The sequence below is a fragment of the Balaenoptera ricei genome, chromosome 2 (assembly GCF_028023285.1).
Source record: "Balaenoptera ricei isolate mBalRic1 chromosome 2, mBalRic1.hap2, whole genome shotgun sequence".
NCBI lineage: Eukaryota > Metazoa > Chordata > Mammalia > Artiodactyla > Balaenopteridae > Balaenoptera > Balaenoptera ricei.
In genome coordinates, this window is record NC_082640.1 from 4,877,366 (window position 1) to 4,896,868 (window position 19,503).

Consider the following 19,503-nt stretch of genomic DNA (forward strand, 5'->3'; position numbering starts at 1 on the left):
TTAAGGAAATTATCCTTTGAGACTCTCCTTATCTACTCTAGGTACTCCTAGGCTTGTTTTGAAGAATTAAATTAAGTAATTTTTCTTAAAACAGGGCCTAATACACAGTATATGCCCAATAAATGTAAGCTATTGCTATTATTAATATTATTATTATTGTTATTACTCCATGTTGAATTCAGGTTGGCAAAAAGTGTGATTTACAAACAAATTTCAAGTTTTGTGTTAAATATATCACTTAAAGCTGATAAGTGTCGTCCACAATTTTTTCTCTAATGTGTTTGTAATTTTATAAAGAAGATGACCAAATTTTTTAGTATTATTACACAAAGCATCAATTCCACATGCTAAACTTTTTAATGTTGTAATTTTCCTGCATGTATCGTCTGAAACAGTTTATACCTACTTTTGAACTTAGTTGTAATAGAAGACGTATTACTGTCCAATAGTACACTGTATTGTTCTTTTCTATACTGTGGTCCAATTTGTTCTCCACCCAGCACCATATGGAAACTGGCAAAAACAATCAAAGTAACTAGCCAATTTCACTTCCTATATCTTATTTCAGTTCTATAATCCTAATCCTGCACATATGTAGTTATAAATCTGATTCAGGAACTGAGGATTCAATAGGGTGCCCCAATATTTTTGAGGGTAGAAGAAGAAGAGATGATGAAATGACTCTGGGTGATATAAGAATTGGCCGCTGGGTAGAAGCCGTTAACCCAGCAGATAATGTGAAATCAGATTGCCAGTTTAGAATAAATTTACTGGAGCAAGGAGCTGTTGACATCTAAATTAAAGGTTCTCTTTAGTGCTTTGGGGGCCACCAGATCCTTGCTTATTTTTAAGTGAGACCCAGGCAGAGCGTAATGGAAAGACAGTGCTGAATTCCAATTCAGTTATTTTCTGAACATGCGGCATTAGGCACAATTCCTAACTTCTCCCTCCTAATCTGTTATCTATAAAGTGGGGACAATATTACTCATTTACAAGGTTGGTGTCAGCTTTAGAAATAAAGCTCAGTGTCTGACACACAACAGCTGTTTAATAAATAACAGCTAATTTGATCTCAGAGTCATAAGAGGCTTATACCTTTTTGAAAAATGAAATTTACTACTCAAAATTCTCACATAAAAGAAATCATATTTTAAAAGGGTAACTATGTGTGGTTTTTAAAAAATGTTAGCGCCCTATTTTCCAGAATGGAGTAGATGACAATCCTTCACTCACACCAGGATTTTCTAGTCTTCCCCAATATACGCCATTAAATCCCAAATGTCATGAATATCTTCCCTCTAGAAAACAAAAGTCTGGTTTATTTTTTAAATTCCCCGTCAGACTTTTTTTGTCCCCTAATGCATGACATTTTTGACTTAAAGAAAAGCAGGAAATATTACAAATCTCATTCGAGAAGTCATTCCTACCCGGATTTCAGTTAAAATTTGCTGACTGAAATTCCGGAGGCTTGGATAAGATTCAGATAAGTATCTGAGGTGAACTCAGCCTCCCAATCTCTTAGGGCTTGTTTGTGCTCCTGGGGACACAGTAATAGCCCTTGCTGATTAGAGAAGCATTTCCTGCAGCCAGAAGCCTGATAGCGGAGCCAGGAATGAGGAAGTGAGTGGAGGGCCCAGAGATGCTGTCCTGCTCACATAGCCCCTTTCCCCTAGCAACTGGGGAAGAGTTCACAAGTAACCTGTGCTCTGTCCCTTGGCTTCCAGAAAGCCAGAAAACAAGCAAAACTCAGAAGAGTCAAGATAACACAACCCGCAAACAGATTCCTTCAAAAAAAAAAAAGCCAAGTGAAACCATTTCAACTCTGAGTTTTCTCTAAACCGTGCAAGCCAGCACAAATCACACCAGGATTGTCTCAACTCATTCTCTCTCTTCCTTAATCACCTACATAAATTTTGTCTTATCTCTGTCTCTGTTTTCCTCTCTTTCTCCTTATTTTTACACATGGCTGCAAATATTGGTCCCTCTGTACTTTGCCCCAATACTGCATACAAAGGTCCCAAGGACCAACACAAAACAGAATCACTGGGCAGATGGAGACATAATCCCATCTCTGAGTTCACAAATGCCCATAGTGAGGTCGTATTGCTTTTCTATTGTCAATCTCTTTAATGATGGCCGAAAGAAAATGGTGGCTTGCAGCCTATACTGAAAGCGGAAAATTTTTAAATGTTATACTTGGTACAAGAAAGATTTCATTACAGTGGAGCTAGTATTCATGATGTAATCCTCAGAAATGGCCTAGAAGTAGAAAAATCTTTCTTACCTAATAACGCTTTGTGTATTTCACAAGGTGGTGCTAAAAAAAATTCATGTTACATTTTTTTCTGCCCAAAATAGAATGCAATCAACATCTTCAAATTCAATGAAAAAATAATAACTTATAGGAGAAGTGTGTTCCAATTAATGGAGAGGATCATCCGAAAAGAGCTGGAGAAAGGGAATCCCAGGTGATGAGACAAGGCTGGGGGCGGCTCTGTCCCTGGTACCAGTTCACACACACTCTCCCACTACAGCATAGCAGCCTCGGGTAATCGCCCCCAAGGTCCCCCGGCTTCACAGAGCTGGGGCCCAGGTAGTCAGGTTCCTGAGTCTATGCTCCTTACTCCTGAGCTCTGCTGCCTGCTGTCCCGGCAGATGCAATCTGTAGGCATTGCTGATACAGCAGGTACTGTACACAGTGCTTTGCCAAGTGTGGTCCCCATCCACTTGCCCTAGAATCACCTGGAAACTTGATAACATGCAGATTCCAGGACCCCACATCATACCTACTGATCTACAGTCTCTGGGGTTTGCACCCAGGCAGCTTCGCTTTAACAAAGTTCCCTGGTGATTGATAAGCAACTTCACACTTAAGAACCACTGTCTTCTCGCCATGAACTGACCACGGGTCCAAACGTGAGGCTGAATTTCTGAATAATGGTTTTTCTTGTGTTGCATCCTCATTTGTCAGTCAGCAAACATTCTTTGAGACTGTCTTCCCGGAAGGTTCTGTGTGAATCTCGTTAGGGGTGGGGAGGACATACATATTCACAAGACAGTCCTCACTTTCAGCCATCTGCCCTCAAATCCATTCTCCACACAGCCTTCAATTTGCTTTTCTCATGGCACTTAACTGTAATTTGTATTTATTTGCTCATTTTCTTGTCTATGTGTTTTCCCCACTGGACTTTAAGCTCCACGTGGACAGGACACGGCAGGCTTTGGTCACTGCTGTGTCCCCAGGAGCTAGCACGATGCCTCACACAGAGAAACCACCCATCTTGTAGAATGAATGAATGAATGAATAAAAAACGAATGTATTTACAGTCTTGTAGGGGAAGTGGGACATATGTAAGTAACCACTGTAAAAGTGGTAAACAAATAAGAGAAAGGCAGATGGAAAGAGAGAAGACTGCATTTCAACTGTATAAAATGTAGGGAATTCCAGGTACAAGAAATGCCACGGGGACAGATGTGGAGGAGAGAAAGTATGAGACATAGATGAGGAACCCAAAAGTTTTCTTTTGTCAAGACTGCGAAATGCACAAAGGGGAAGAGCAGTCAGTGGACAGGTGAGAGCCCTTGCATGTCAGGCAAAGGTGTGCTGTTAATTATTTGATAGGAAGTGAGAAGCCACTAAGAGTCTTGCAACATGGTGGTCGCTGGATCAGAGATACTTTCAGCTAGTAGCAGGGTCGGGGTGAACTGCAGGCAGGGATTAGAGCAGGGAACTGAGGATGCTCTTTCTCCCACACTCGTTTCTGGTCTTGATCTCTCTGTTCCTCAAGTGTGGATTGCAGACGCTAAAACAGACCCTCTCGTCTCAAGCAAACACTAGCTCTTTTCATCTTCACAACCTTATAAGAACAAATGCTAAAAAAACAAACATTGTAGAAAGAGTATCAATAAGACCTGAAAACCATTAGAGTCTGGGGATTTGAAAGACAGGAGGCAAAAGGACAGCCCTTCACTTGTCCCTGTTTGTGGTGGCAGCTCTTCAGTTTATCACGTTAAATTCTCCCATGCTAATGGAAAACCAATGACTTCAAGCTAGACCTCGAATATTTGACCAGTATGGCACCCGTGTCTTGTGTCCAAGAACGGCATCGCTAATTGATTGTAGCATCTTCTACTCTGAGTCCAAATAAATCCGCCGAATCATTCTCAGCACAAGTTATAGACACTGACACAACTGATAGAAGAAAGTTGGCTCATGAGGTGAAAACTATTTGCCATCCCAGGTGCCTTTTTCAGGATGCACATTTGTCAAACCCTCTGCACCATCTGTTTAGGACTGACTCTATCATGATGTTAGATAGAGTTAGATAGATTATCTAGATAGATAATTCTATCTAGAATTATTCGTGTTGTATGCTTTTAAGTTAAACTATACAGAAATAAAATAATCATGATTTCACAACTTTGTTTTCTTTTCACATCTTTACCTGTCAGGTATGTCTGCTCATGTATCTCTGTGACGCTCAGGAGTTCAGCATTCTGTTGTTGGCAGCTCTTCCTCGCCTGGTGCCAAGTTAAAGCAGATTTGGAATTTATCTGGTAGGAAATGCTGGTCAATGGATCTTTATTCCATAAGCTTTCACTGCCCTCAACTGTAAAAGAAGTCAAAAGGAATTGACTACATTATGCATGGAAAGAATTTTCAGTGAACAATATTTTTTAAACAATCTTGGTAGCATTATTGCCTAAAGCATTATCTTTTCCTTTTTTTCTTTCTTTTAATCAGTTTTAAAGTGACTATGAGATTTTCTTTACTCCTGAACTGAAGAGGGGGAGTTTTCAAGGCTCGACCGCATTCCATCTCCTTCATGTGCCTCCAGAAAGACAGGGACTCACCATCTCTATTTTTCCATTAGGACATTTGAGATCAGATGAGTTGGGAAGTGAGGCAAATACATAGACTAAGAATAGAGATGCCAGCCCAACTTCCTTAATCTAGAAAAACAATAATAAAGGGAGAAGAGAAAATAAATATGTCTTCTCTCAGCAATGGATATTTCACCTGCACATTCTAGTTTGGTCTTTTTAGACCAAAGACACAGGCATTAGAGGGGAAGGTCATAGATTCCACAGACAGACTGACCAGGACCTGCCTCCAGACTCTGTCACTCACTGGTGATTCAACCTTAGTTAAATTGTTAACCACCTCTGGAGTCTCATGTTCTTATCTCTAGCATGTATTAAACATAGGTAGCTCCTGGCAACAGCTGATTGTTAGTTTTTCTTCCCTCAGAGTAAAACACTTTTTAATTTAAATTTTTTTTTAAATTTTTTAAATTTTTACCTTATTTTTTCCTTTGCTATTTTATGACTCCCAATATACTCTATAAACTTGGCTATAGTCTATGAAAGGCCAATAATATGGATGGATAAATATTATTGATTGCATTTTACACATAAGATGTTTGAGAAATGAGTCAACAAATGAAATATTTTTGTGTGCTTCATGATATAAAAACTTCTCTTTTGTCTTTTTAATAATATAAAATTCTACTTACAAGTCATGTGAAGTCATAATCCTTTCATTTATTTATAAGGAAGAGAAAAGATTATGTAAATTCTCAAATTTTCTGAGGAGTATTCAACTGGCTACCAAATTGGACAGTTGTCCGTGTGTATAGAGCCTACACCATATATATGCATACAGCCAACATTATATATACACATATAGCCCACACTTTACATATGCATGTAATTGTGATTATTTGTATCTGACAAGGAAGTGACCTTTTTCATATACTTACCACACACTATGATATGAAATTTGTGGTTCATGAAACACCAAAGAGGAAGAAAAATATATCAACATTTCATCTGGGCAACAGCATAGACATTTCTAAGATGTTTTAACTATAAAATTATTATATATTCACATAAAAAATATATTTGAATTAGTAATGTTAAATTTAAATTACCACAATCTGAGGTCTTACTAGTTTAATGTGCAAATGGATTCTTCACCATGTAAGTGAGATCACTCAAATGAGACTGGTTTGAGGTTTATTTGAAGACGGAGCTATTTTAAATAAATAGTTTTAGAAATTTGGAGGTTTTGCTTGTAAAGTGTGAGATATAAAAAGAAGGGGGGGATGATTTTCTCATCCAGAAATGAAGGAAAGGGCTACAGGTGACCAAAGAAAGAAATGCAATTTGATGCTTCTCTTCATTTAAATAAAGTATATTTTGCATTTTAAATCAAGGAATTAAGACCTATTTCTCAATGCATGCATAGGTTTGCTGACTCTATATCTCTCCAAATTGTTCAAATTCCCACAGTAAACCAGCACAACTGACGCTGAAAGCTAAAATTGCAAGCTATGGGGAATTGAGAGAAAGGAGTCTTTTCCTTTTCCTGTTCTCCTGATACTTGAAAATAAATGTCTAAATAGAAGGAAAACATTACAATAAACAATACAAAGCACAATGAGGAGCATATACTAAGTGTCACTAGGTCAATAGCTGGGACCTCATCTTCCTGTATTGAATCTGCTAGTTTAAGGCTAACATAAAATAAAGTGTTCTTTTGAAAAAAACACAAAGCAAAGACAATGAAAGAGTTTGGGAAACTGCAAAGCCCTTCAAGAAAGGCATGGAATGTATAAAATGTGCTTTAAAATTGTAATGCATATTGAAATCAAAAGTGTTTTAAATTTCCAGTTATTTTACTTTTATAATTAACTGGGCCAAATATATAATTTGCTTTGGAAGACATAAATTGGAACCAATGAGACTAAAAGCTTATTCTAGAGCCTACCCAGTTTATCCCTAAAACACATGTCTAGCCAAGGTGTTGTTTTTTTTATGATTAGTGGCTGGCCATTTGTCCTCCATTTAATGATTCATTAAATCATACATGCAGCCAACAACGTCCCTGTCAACACCATGTAAGTGCAGGATGTTATAGCTGGACCCATGAGATCTGTAGCCCCAAGACACTGCATGATAACGGATTTAGAAAATACCATTCCTACAAAGTCCAGAGGAAGATGTGCCTCAATCACTGAAAAGTAAGTCTTGCTTTATCTTATGAGGAAAAAGTTCAGTTTTGTTTTCAGACAAAAAGCCTTCTAATATAGAGATCAGACATCAATCAACCTTTCATGGGAATCAAACCTTTAAAAGTTGTTAGAAAACAGAAATGCATTTACCTCACCCAAGACTGGGAGAGCGGTTCCACCATGAACACAGGAAGACTGAGTTTTTGTGGGTATTCACCCAGAACTGAGGGACTGGACCCAGAGGGGACTTACAATAATCTATGGGGCTGAGAAATCAAATTAATTTTTAGTAAGATGTTTAGGGATTAAAAATCAAAAGAGATAAATAAGCACAATTCTTGGAATTCTGTCTTTAACTTGACAAACTAAGATATGTTTGTAAATTGGACTGTTTTTTACAATAACGCTTGGAATACCGTGATGGTATGTGGATGTGTGATCCTGAAAGTTTAGTGGGGTAAGCAGCACTATTGCAATGCAGGTGGTCTCACAATCAGCCCAGACTGTATCTGAGGCTCTGCCCCAGTGCCCGCCCCTTGGCAGCACAGCAGGAAACAGGAGCCCTGATCCACAAAGGCTGAAGCAGCAAGAGGTTGGGGGTAAGAAGTTCAGGGGAAGAAAAGGAAGGCAGGTGCTGGCAGCAAGAGGAGGATGTCGGGTGATGGGGAGAGGGAAGCGAAGAACTCTTCCTTCTCTGTTTTCTTCAGCCCCCTCCCTGCCTTCCAACACGAATGCCCTCCTCCACCCCACCCAAAACCTGCTGCCCTGCTTCTTTATAAATTCTTGAGCATGGAAAGGACACCAAGAATTTTTATGGCCCCCTCACTTCAATGCAATGCAATGTCACTTATTTTGCATCATTGCAATAAGACTTACATTTTCATTTTAAAACCCCTTCAAGCATAGACATAACTCACTTCCATTGAAGCTATGTTAAATTAAATAATACTCTTCTTAAACTTAATTTAAGAAGAGTAGCATTACTATCATTTTCACAGTGAGGAACCCTTTTCATTACATTGGCACAAAATTCAGGAGCCACTCACATCTCTCTCTCTCTCTCTCTCCATCAAAACCAATGCTGTGGCATTGCTTAAATTCTGTTTTTGATCTATAGTTTAATAAAGGTAGATCATTGGGGGGGTTGGAAAGTGGGATGCCCACCTGTGGCATTACGTATATATTGCATCATATAGAGTATAATTTGCCCTAAAGTCTTAGAAAATAACTGCCAGTAACAGTGGAATTTGAGGAGAAGTAGTAGTTAGTGAAATTAAAGAGGTCATTTGATGCAGCCTAGGGCTGAGAGTCAGAAGATCTGTGTTCTTGTCTTTAGCCAATATGGATCACTCCCTCCATTATAAAATGGGGACAATGACATCTGCAGAGGGTTGTGGTGGAGTATGATGAGAGAGTAAATGAGAAATCACTTGGAGGAAGAAATGTTCTCGATTAACACAAAGTCTTATCACTAGGTTGCCATACTAAACGTGCCAAAATTGTCTTGATGATAAAGTTACTTACATTTCAATGGACAATATCCAAATAGCCGATCCATGTCATAATCTGTAGTGGTTCCACACCAGAGCCATCCATCTGATCGCCCAGCAGTTGTGCAATCCGCATACCACTTGTTTTCAAACTTGAATGGAAATGCACAGGTTGCCCCGTTGGCATTGCCCAGGAGTGTGTACATGGCTAGAAGAGACACATTGACTTGTGCTTAGAATGGATGTGAATCTCCTGAACGATTACTTTCCAATCAGAAGGTTACTGCGAGGATCAGTCTTACGCTTCTAATCACACCTCTTACACTAACACAGGGAATTCCTTTGTATTTCCCTTCTCTGGCAACCCCTGTCTTTTGCTGGATACATGTGTCCTCGTCTAGCACCACTTCTGTTCTGCTGTCTTTTGCAATAGATTTTCCTCTTTGCTCTCATGAGCCAAAAGCAGTCAGCTCTACTGACAACAACTTTGACTTCTGCATTTCCTCCAAATAGAGAAAAGGCCATCCTTCCCCTTGGTTGGAATCAGAGAATTACTGAATCTCTAGATTGAAAAATAACCTTATAGCTGTGTAACCCAAACACATAGTCAAAACTTCAATCCCCTCCAACCACTCCTGTCAAGCCAGACTCCACTTGAGTCCCTCAACAATGGCTACGAGAAAGGGTAGGAACTTTAGCATAAATCTCTAATTCACATCATAGAAAGAAATCACTTAAAACCCTTAGATACTATCTATAATCAGTATTTGTCTTTTTTAAAAAAATGAGTCCAAACAGATCAAAATGTGAAGCTCTAGCTTCCCCTAGAAAGGAAAGTTGAGACAAATATAGAATTGTAGACTTCCCTGGTGGCGCAATGGTTAAGAATCCGCCTGCCAATGCAGGAGACATGGGTTTGAGCACTGGTCCGGGAAGATCCCACATGCCATGGAGCAACTAAGCCCATGTGCCACAACTACTGAGCCTGCGAGCCACAACTACTGAAGCCCTCGCGCCTAGAGCCTGTGCTCCGCAACAAGGGAAGCCACCACAATGAGAAGCCTGTGCACCGCAACAGGCAAGGGCAGCCCCTGCTCGCCACAACTAGAGAAAGCCCGCACGCAGCAATAAAGACCCAACGCAGCCCAAATAAATTAATTAATTAATTTAAAAAGAAATAGAGAGAATCGTTATGGATCACGGTTTGGCTTAAGTCAAAAGGAAGCTCATATCTCCATTGAGAACCAAACCGCTCAAGTAGCTAAATGCTCCAGTATGTTCAGTCTACCTTTGTAGGGATGCCTCTTTGGGAGATAATAATCCTCTATATTGAAATATTCAGTCTCTTGTGACAAGTTTATATTCAGAATTTTTTCTAGGTAGGAATACTCTTTTCCTAATTAAGTTTCATAGATTCTATGACTTTAAAAAGTTCTTTAAAGACAGCTTGAAAGTCATTAAGATAATATAACATTTGTAAAACACATAGCACAGCATCTAACATATGTAAAGAGCACACTTACCTCCTTTCCTTTTCCTTTGCTCGTACTTATTTTGTCCACCTTAAGAGCTAGGTTTATTCTCAATTTGCTCAAAATGACTCTTTTGCCAATTGCCTAGCTGTTAGTAACTTTAAAATGTGATTCTAGCTTTTGTTGCACTAAGTTACAGGACAAGTTTTCCGAATCACAGATTGTATAAAGAACATGCTGGATTTGTAATAATTACACCATTGTTCCTTCATATGAAGAAAACGTGATAAGACCACCTAGGGCTAGTGGTACTGTTCATTCAGCTAGCCAAGGAATTCTCAGTGCTCGATTTACAGATGTCAATCAGAAATGGCTTTTTAAGGACTAACTTGATTTATTAAACAAAGCACTGATGAGGCCAACTTGACTAACAAATCATGTCACTGCACTCAACTGACTCTTCCTCTTGTGGGCCACACTTCCAGACAATCCTCAGATCCGTCCAAGTCTACAAAATCTGAGTTGATCACTCAAAATTAAATCCTTGGCCTCAGACAGTTTTCTTCCCCAAGTTTTCTTTAGAGAGACAAAGACTCTGCATACATCCTCTCTGCATTGTCTTTACTTCTAATGCATATTCCAATGAATCAATTCCAAGATCACTCTGAAGGGCTAGATCTTCTAGCAGGAATATCTTAAGTCTTGGGAGAGAGTTAGGGAGTATGCAAAGTGTGGTCAATGGACCATCTGCATCCAACGACACAGTATTGATAAAAATAATTCAATAGATCCCTAGGCCCTTCCCCCAATATGCTAATTTAGAATCTAGGTGAGGGGGGACCTTGGGATCTGTATTTTTAACAAGCTCTCCAGACGATTATTAAGCATATTAAAGTTTGAGAACCACTATCCTAAATCCTATGCATATTTTTCTCAAAGCAAACAGAAGACCAGAAAGCAGAGGCAGGGGGTAGGGAGAGGACTACAGAACTTCAGCGATATCTTTTAAAATAAAATGAGAATTCTGATCTCTTAGCACCAAACTTCCTTGTGTTGGATTCCTCAATTAGAACTATTGTCCCACCTGTGGAATTTGACTCAGTCAAGTTTGGTTTACCCTTGTCCTGCCCTATAATTTTCTGACAAGTTTCTCCTGAAATGCTGTGCTACTTAGGTTGCCTCTTAGGTAATTTCTAAACCTACATTATGTTCAATAAAAGCCTTGGGATAACTTCTTTCTGAGCCCTCCTTCTCTTCTTCAGTTCCTACTCTCTTCTGCTCTTTATAGAACATAGAAGGAAAATAGAAAGCTGACAAATCATCACCTTGCAAAGAGCTGAACTCCGATGATCTGCATACCTGCCATAAGCTAAGTTCAACCAACCTTTGCAGCCTCAGTAACATAGTAATTTTGCAAACAGATAGCTAAGTTCAACCAACCTTTGCAGCCTCAGTAACATAGTAATTTTGCAAACAGCTTAATCTCTTGCCCCAAGAGGCAGGCTCTTTCTCTGACCTTGAGGTCGTTCTAGATAACACTTTACAGAAATCAAGTGTCCAAACCTGGAAAGTGGTTACAACATCATCTGACTCAAGAAGACTTTGTAAAGGGCTTCAAGTTCTTTTTTTGTTTTTTGTTTTATCTTTTTTCTGTGCAGCCGCTAGAGAATGAAATTTGACCGAGATGAGAGAAGACTAGATACTCTGGTTTTATTTAACCTTCAAGAGCTGAAGTAACCAACTACATATACAATTATTTCCTGCCCCACAGGTGCTACCACTTTCTAAAACAGCAGACTACAGACGCTGAAGGTTAGATTATAAACTAATTCCTTAGCTTTTCTAATTTGCTGATTATTACATAATGTCTCTAAATACCCATAAGGTAACAAATAAATCAGAAACATTTAGAAACCAAAATTGTCAAGATTTCATTTTACACAGTCTGAATTGGTAAAGAATGTTGTTCCACAGGTCATTGGTTTAGAGGTAATGTAAACCAAAGGAAAAGAAACATTTCGTTAAACTCTTTTATCATGACGGTCATACAATGTAAAATGGAAGACACTGGGTCAAAGACTACAGTGAAAAGTAATTTCTAAAAATGGTAACCCACTGTTAAAAAAAAATCTTAGCAAAAGTTACAAGAAATGTCTTCCCATTAATTACAGATAGCTAAAGTATCATTTAGGACTTTGTACCACATTTACTCATTCACAGAACACAGAATAGTTCCAAACACAAAAGTAATCAATTAATACTTCTAGTACAGACTAAACAAGAATATGCTTATTTTCTTGAATTAGTTTCCAACTAAGAGGATGAGAAAGACTTGACAGAAAGGAAAAAAAAAATTCCAAGCTTCTTACCTTCATAACCTCTAGAGCATAGATCATCTGTGGTTCCATAAACTTTCCATCTGCTCCATAAACCTGATCCCTTGTAAAGCATAATGTTCTTTTCTTGTCTGTTGCCGTAGTTAAAAAATAAATCTTCTCCCTTGATTCCCAAAAGCGTGTCGTTTTTGCACTCCCACTTCTGAAATTCACTCTTGGCGTCACAGGCATACAGAGTGACAACAACCCAGTCAGTTTTTGATGGCACCCCTAAGCATAACTTAAAGGCAACACTCATGATCTGCGATTCAGACACCCATCGGAATTTCTGAGCCTCGTTGTCTTGGTTGCAAACTGCAGTTTGAACTGCACTGGGAGTTAATGCTTCCACGCAGCGCTTGTGATCTTCATTGTATATTAAAAATTGCCTAGTGTCTGTTAAAAAAAGAAAGAAAGGATGCTTAAGTGGATACATAGGACAAAGACAATATTTTAGGTCAAAAGTTCTCAATGTTTCCATTTCCGGAAAGACCTGTGATCACAGGAAAAGGGTTGAAATTGACTCAGCCTGGGCCAGCTCTGCTCCCTCCGTGGGTCCCTGAAGCTGGAGAGAGACTGGGTTGAGGGGCCTCTTGGGAGCATGTGGCTGGAAACCTTCAAGATGTCCTAGTTCAGACAAGGAACCTTATGAAAAGACTTAAATGCCTTAAATGCACACAAATTGTAGTGGAGTAAACATAAAAGGTAGGTAACAGAGGAAGAAATAATACTCATCTGAGAAAAGCAAATTTGGGGATGAATACAATAAGCTGTAAAATTAAATACTTGTGTATCCTGGAATAGAATTTTGAAGTCCGACTATCCCTACCCTTTTTGAGATAGATGAAACCTATATACAATGATTCTAACTATAACATTAGGAAGGTTTTTTGTATTTAAAAAAACAACTTTATTTTAGGAAATTTTACATTCATTTAATGTCCAGCAAATTTGTGAGCTAAGTGTCTTCTGGGAAGCCCAGAGGTCTGGACAACTAGAGAAGTTTTTTTGTTTTCTTTCCCATCCAGCAATAGGTAACTTGGGGATCTAGTGTCCTTCATTTCATTGGCATATTCAACCTAACCTTTGCATAACAAAAAGATACAAAAATGCATTTGATAGTGTTATAATTTGTGAAGTCTGCAGTAAAGGTTGACTAAATGTAGGTTTTATATCATTTAAGGTAGTATTTATGAGAGTAACTTTATAAATAACAGTTTTTTTATACTTGTAATTTGGGGCTGGTACTTTAAATAAGTATGTATAGATAATTTTTGCTTATAGTACATAGCTGCTAGCTGGCAAAACTCAACTTCCTCTTGACAAAAAGAAAAAAGGAATAAAAAGATCTGGTAAGCATATTTTTGTCCTTTAAATCAAAATTGAATTCATGTTTCATCATGTAAAGTTTTTTTCTTTTTTGTCTATTTTTTAATAGACAAATGAAAGGAACTGACTCTATTTTTGTGGCACAAATATAAATTAAACACTTTTTGTGAAGTTTGACTAAATTCTTTCTACTTAAGAGGTTCTTTCAAAATGAGCTGGTATAGTATTACAGATGTTTGAGTGTCTGGCTGAATGAGCTTGGTATTTTTTTTACACTTGATTTCAACTTCGATTTATTTTTTTTAAATTGATTTTATGGAAGTATAAATTGATTTACAATGTTGTGCTACTTTCTGTTGTACAGCAAAGTGACTCAGTTATACATATATATACATTCTTTTTCATATTCTTTTCCATGATGGTTTACCACAGGATATTGAATATGGTTCCCTGTGCTATACAGTAGGACCTTGTTGTTTATCCATCCTATATACAATAGTTTGCATCTGCTAATCCCGATTTCAGTCAGGTCATCCCAGTGAAATTATCAAAGTAATCACAGTGCCACTAAGAGAGGCCTTTGCTTCTACAAGCCAAATTCTATCTACTGTCCTCGGCACCCCGTGGGGTTGGCTCCACTTACACTCGGAGATCAGTCTTGGACTATCAACTTCAAGGTCATAATGGATCTTTGCCTCAAAAGAATATGTTCTCCGGCTGTATCTGCTCTTGTCTACACTTGCTAGAGACCTCTTGCCTCTGTCTTGCCTGGGTTCCTAATTCAGTGCTACTTCGAACCTCTGCCTAGATTCCTTGGCTGGGTTCCTCATGTCTGCTGGTTTGATTTCTTGGAATCGGGACTCACTAGAGCCTGAATTCAGAACATCTGCTTCTGCTGGCATCTTTGGAATTGACGCCTGTCAACAGAACATGCAGTGTCGACCCAATCTCCTCCCATCTAACTGAAGGCCTTCCCAAGCTTGATCTTTGTGAGGCAAAATGAGTAACTGTGCATTGGTAATAAAATTAAAATGTTAATAATATTTTGTTTTGTTCACAGTAAAACCCAGGAAATAAGAAGATAAAATGTTCTTTAGAAACAGTTATAGGATAATTTACCATACACAAATGTAAATCTGCTAATCTAAAAAGGTACTGAACTCTGAAAATGTTACCATAGATATCTGTAGACTCAGCCATATTGCCCTTTACATTTCATTTGTGTTGGCTATTCCACCTGTTATTTTCCTATCTAGACTTACCTTCCACATTTCACAGTTTTTCTCAGTACCATCCCAACAATAAATCTATCTTCCACCTCCTACTTCAGCCATTTGATTTTACTGTTGAGTGGCCAACACTTAGTAACTGTCTAAATTCAGTCAACCAACCAGTTGGTAACCAACCATTTAAGGTAAGGTGCTTGGAAGTCTTATTGCATGAATAGTGTTCCTCTTTCAGAATTTTTATACTTACCTGACTGTTATTTCAGGTACTTAATTTTTGTCTGTAGTTCCATCTTAATTTCACTCTAAATATGATGGTATTTAATGAGCAAACATCCAATATTCTCTTTTTCGTTAATGGCACCATCATCTACCTAGATCCATAAGCCAAAAACCTAGGAGTCATCTAGATTTCCAGCTTTCCTTCACTTTCTAGGACAAAAGTAGAATCTGTTGGCTCTACCCCAACACATACCATGATGGTTGCTTTTATGTGTCAAATTGGCTAGGACATGGAATGCAAACATTTGGTCAAATACCAGTCTGGATGTTCCTGTGAGGTTGTTTTGGGAGGTTTTTGGTTTTTTGTTCTTGTTCTAGATAAGGTTAACATTTAAAGCAGTAGACTTTTAGTAAAGCAGATTACAGTCCATAATGTAGGTGGGCCTTATCCAATCAGTTGAAGGCCTTCAGAGGAAACAGACTGAAGTCCCCTCAAGAAGAGGAAATTCTATCTCTAGATTGTCTTTGGACCTGAACTGCAGTATCAACTCTTTCTTGAGTTACCAGCCTGCCAGCCTCCATCACTGCACGAGGCAATTCCTTAAAATAAATCTCTCCAAAAAGATATTGATAGATAGATGACAGATAGATGATAGATGACAGATAGATAGACAGATAGATTATAGATAGATGATAGATAGATAGATAATAGGTAGATAGATGATACGTAGAGAGAGAGACACACAGAGATACACACACACACACACACACACACACACACACACACACACACACCCTACTGGTTCTGTTTCTCCAGAGAAACTTGACTAATACAAATACCCTAATCCATTCTTTTCTCTTCATCTCCACTGCCACACCCCAGACTAAGCCACAATTCTTCCTCTGATCTTCCTTGCTTTGAAACGGAATCATCAGAGATAATGCCTGATCTCCCAGTTTCCTGGTTGAGATGGGCTTAACATGTCACCTGACTCCAAACTGTAAACCCTACCTAATGTCATGGAATGTTTCTACTTAGCCATATAAAAGAGTCAGATTTCTCTCTGTTTTGCCATCTCTTTAGCAGATCAACCGTGCATATCACAGTCTGCTTGAATAGTTATTCAATAATAAAATTATTTTCTTTTTCTTCTACTTTCAGGGAGAGGTTTTCTAGGTTGGGAGAGATTTTGCTTTTTACCGTATCTCTTCCCAAATTTAAACCCTTCAAGAGGACCACTGCACACGTGGGAACAAAACCCTCCAGTCTCCAGGTCACAGCTTACTAGATGGGGCTCGATCCAGCCCTGCTGACCCTCTGCTCTCACCTCCTCCCACCCTTGTTCTCACTCACCACCTTCCAGCCACAAAGCCTTTCTGCTCCTCAAGAACTTTAAGCTCATTTTCACTGTAGAGACTTTGTATTTCAAGTTCCCTCTTCTTGAAATACTCATTAAGGTTCCAACTCAAGTGCCAAATCCTTAGTGAGCTAACAATCCAAATTTTACTCTTTTATTTTCTATATATTATTCATAACCATCTTAAAATATATATTTCTAAAAATTTGTTTACTTGTGTTTTGTCTGTACCCCTACTGGAATGTAAATTCGCTGAGTAGAAAGACTTATCTTTCCAATCCAGTGCTGTATTCTCTCTTTTTGGAGCATAATAGTCCCTCAACAAATATTAGTTGAATGAATAAAAGAATAGTTATTAAATCTGAAGCATCTCCTGACTGTTAACCCAGTTACATTCTTTTATTTAATAGTTGATTAATGATGATGGGTCTATTTCATATGACTTTTTCCCTTGAAATTTTATTTTTACCAAAGAGTGATTTATAAATGTTTATACTTATAAAAGGAGTACTTGGGGGACTTCCCTGGTGCCACAACTAAGGAGCTGGAGAGGCACAACTAAGGAGCCCACAAGCCGCAACTAAGGAGGCCAACGCAACCAAATAAATAAATAAATAAATAAATAATTTTTTTTTTAAAAAAAGGAGTACTTGGAAATGAAAAGCTTCTATTTCAATACAAACTTATCTCTTCTTGTTTCCTTTATTTATCTTTGACATTAGGAAGCAGTGCAAGTTTGATATTGCCTTTGCCAGACAATACAAGGAAATGTAAAATCATCGCTTTATGATCCTGCATTCATACATTATTCTTCTCCTCAACTAGTCAACATGTAAGTTTGGCTTTTATCACTGTCTCTGTGCAATGTCTCTGACTTAAAATGTCATACTTCTTCCTCTGAAAGTGATTCAAGACCTTGACCAAAAGACAGCTTGTGGCATTTTTGTCACTATTAACCAGACCAATGTTTCATTTGGATAAACATTCAATTTTTGTTTTCTATACTAATTATGTTTTTGTAACAGACGTATTGCAAAGCTGAACAAATGATAACAGATGATACTTACACATCAGAAATGTATTTACAGGATTGAAGAGACCCGCCATCCATCTTAACTCAGTCTTACTAACCTCACATTTATTTTTCAACAAATAGGTGCCAGGCACCATGCTAGCGACAATGCAAAGACAAACCAGACACAAATTCCCTGCCACAAGGAGCCCACACTTCAAGGGGAGAAATATCAAAGGTCAAAATACATTTAGGAAAGAAGCAAGAAGTTTCCACACCATGCCTCAGGTTAAAAATGGCTGAAACCTAGATATCCAATAGCACAGGTACAAATTTTCTTTTAAGCACATTTTAACCATTTTAAAATGATAACATTGAGCAAGTCATTAAATTTCCAAACTTACTGGCAAAGAAAGTTAGGTTACTAAAGGTGACAAGTTAGAGATATTAACTATTATATGCTGTACTTCCTTATATATTTTTAGGCTTTCCCCACCATCAATACATAAAATGCTGACATGAAAGCATAAAAGCTAGTAACTTCTGGAAGAAATAGAAGCTGGATAAGAGGAGAATAAGTGGGTATTCTGTAGCAGGTGCTACCGGAACCATTTCTTCCTGCCTTTTGCCATTTCAGTGAGCGCCAGCCCCACTTCCCAATGGCATCACCACAACGCTGGGCCCGGGGGCATTTTCTGGCCATCAGAGAACGCTTCACACACTGCGAAGACCAGTAGGGTCAGAGAACGAACGCCTCCTAGGAGTAGCCCTTTACCAGTGACCAATGGCTATAGACGAATTAACAGCCCCAATCTTTGCACCGTGGGCAGGATGATTCTGGGGCGCACATCCTACATTGTCACCCAGGGTGCCTAGCAAGGCTGAGCTACAGCTGTCCACAGGGGTCACTGGACCCACCATGGACCAGCGGCCTTTCTTCTGGTCTCATGTCTGCACCCTTCAGCTAGTCTTTCCCAGGACTGGCTCCCAAATAAACTACTTCACTCAAATCATTGTCAGAGGTCACCACCTTGAGCCATCCAAACTAAGAATCTATCCATTAGCCCCTATAAGTGAATGTACACCCACAGATGTGTCTCCAAAGAACTGAAATTAAGTTAATAGATAAATATTTATTTTTATAAAGTTATAATGTTTATAAGTTAAAAATAAATATCTATTATGCACCTAGTATATGCAAAAAAAAAAAAAAGAAACTACAACAAGTGGTGGGGGCAGGGGAGAAAACTAAGGATCACACTATTAGGTTTAGCGATGTTGAACAAAAGGATAAAGGAAAAATTGAGAATGATTTTATTTACCACTTCAATCCTTCATTCATTCATCAAATCTCCAGAGAACCTACTAATTTAAGTCACTGCATTTGGCTATCTGGGGAGGTCCAAGTATGAATCCAATATGGGTTGTGACCTCAAGGAAAGAATAGAGGCTGGGATAAGGAACTCTGCCAACTTCCTGCCTCCCTTCCTAAAGACAGGAGTATCTACACCCTCCCTGGGTTCGTTCACTCCCATCTCAGTAGCTCTCCCTCAGCCTGCTAATCCCTTTACCTGTGTCCTGGATTCCATCCCCTCCTGAGGCTCTACTCACTATCCTTCCCTTTCTCCCCTATATCCTCTACCTCAGAATGCCAGCCTCTCCCCCAATTTCAAGACAAACAAACAAAACCTGTAGGTAAGACGCTGACACTACACAACTTTTTCTTCTTCCACTCATAACCACACTAATTAATCTTTATGTATCATGTCCACCTGATTGTGACATAATCACAGCTCTACTGCTCACTGGCTGTGTGACCTTGGTCAAGTTTCTAAACTACTCTGTGCTGCCTTTTCCCCCCCAAAGAATAAGGAGGAAAGCACAGGACCGGCTAGTTGTTGTGAGAATTAAATGAGATCATCTAAATAAAGCGCTGAGAACAGTTCCTGACACAGAAATTGCTTGATACATGTAAGTGTATTCTTATCACTAACTTGGGAAAA

General features: G+C 38.6%; 1 protein-coding gene across 1 annotated transcript in view; it reads right to left on the bottom strand.

Annotated features, from left to right (window-relative positions):
* The window catches only part of MRC1 (mannose receptor C-type 1), an 88,968-nt gene that overhangs the window by 63,535 nt on the left and 5,930 nt on the right, over positions 1-19,503 (bottom strand). The window contains exons 2-4 of the mRNA XM_059915265.1: positions 12,348-12,749; positions 8,541-8,714; positions 4,446-4,610 (exon numbers count right to left, since the gene is read on the bottom strand). Of these exons, the coding sequence (XP_059771248.1) occupies positions 4,446-4,610; positions 8,541-8,714; positions 12,348-12,749 (741 nt within the window). The remainder of the gene's footprint in view (positions 1-4,445; positions 4,611-8,540; positions 8,715-12,347; positions 12,750-19,503) is intronic.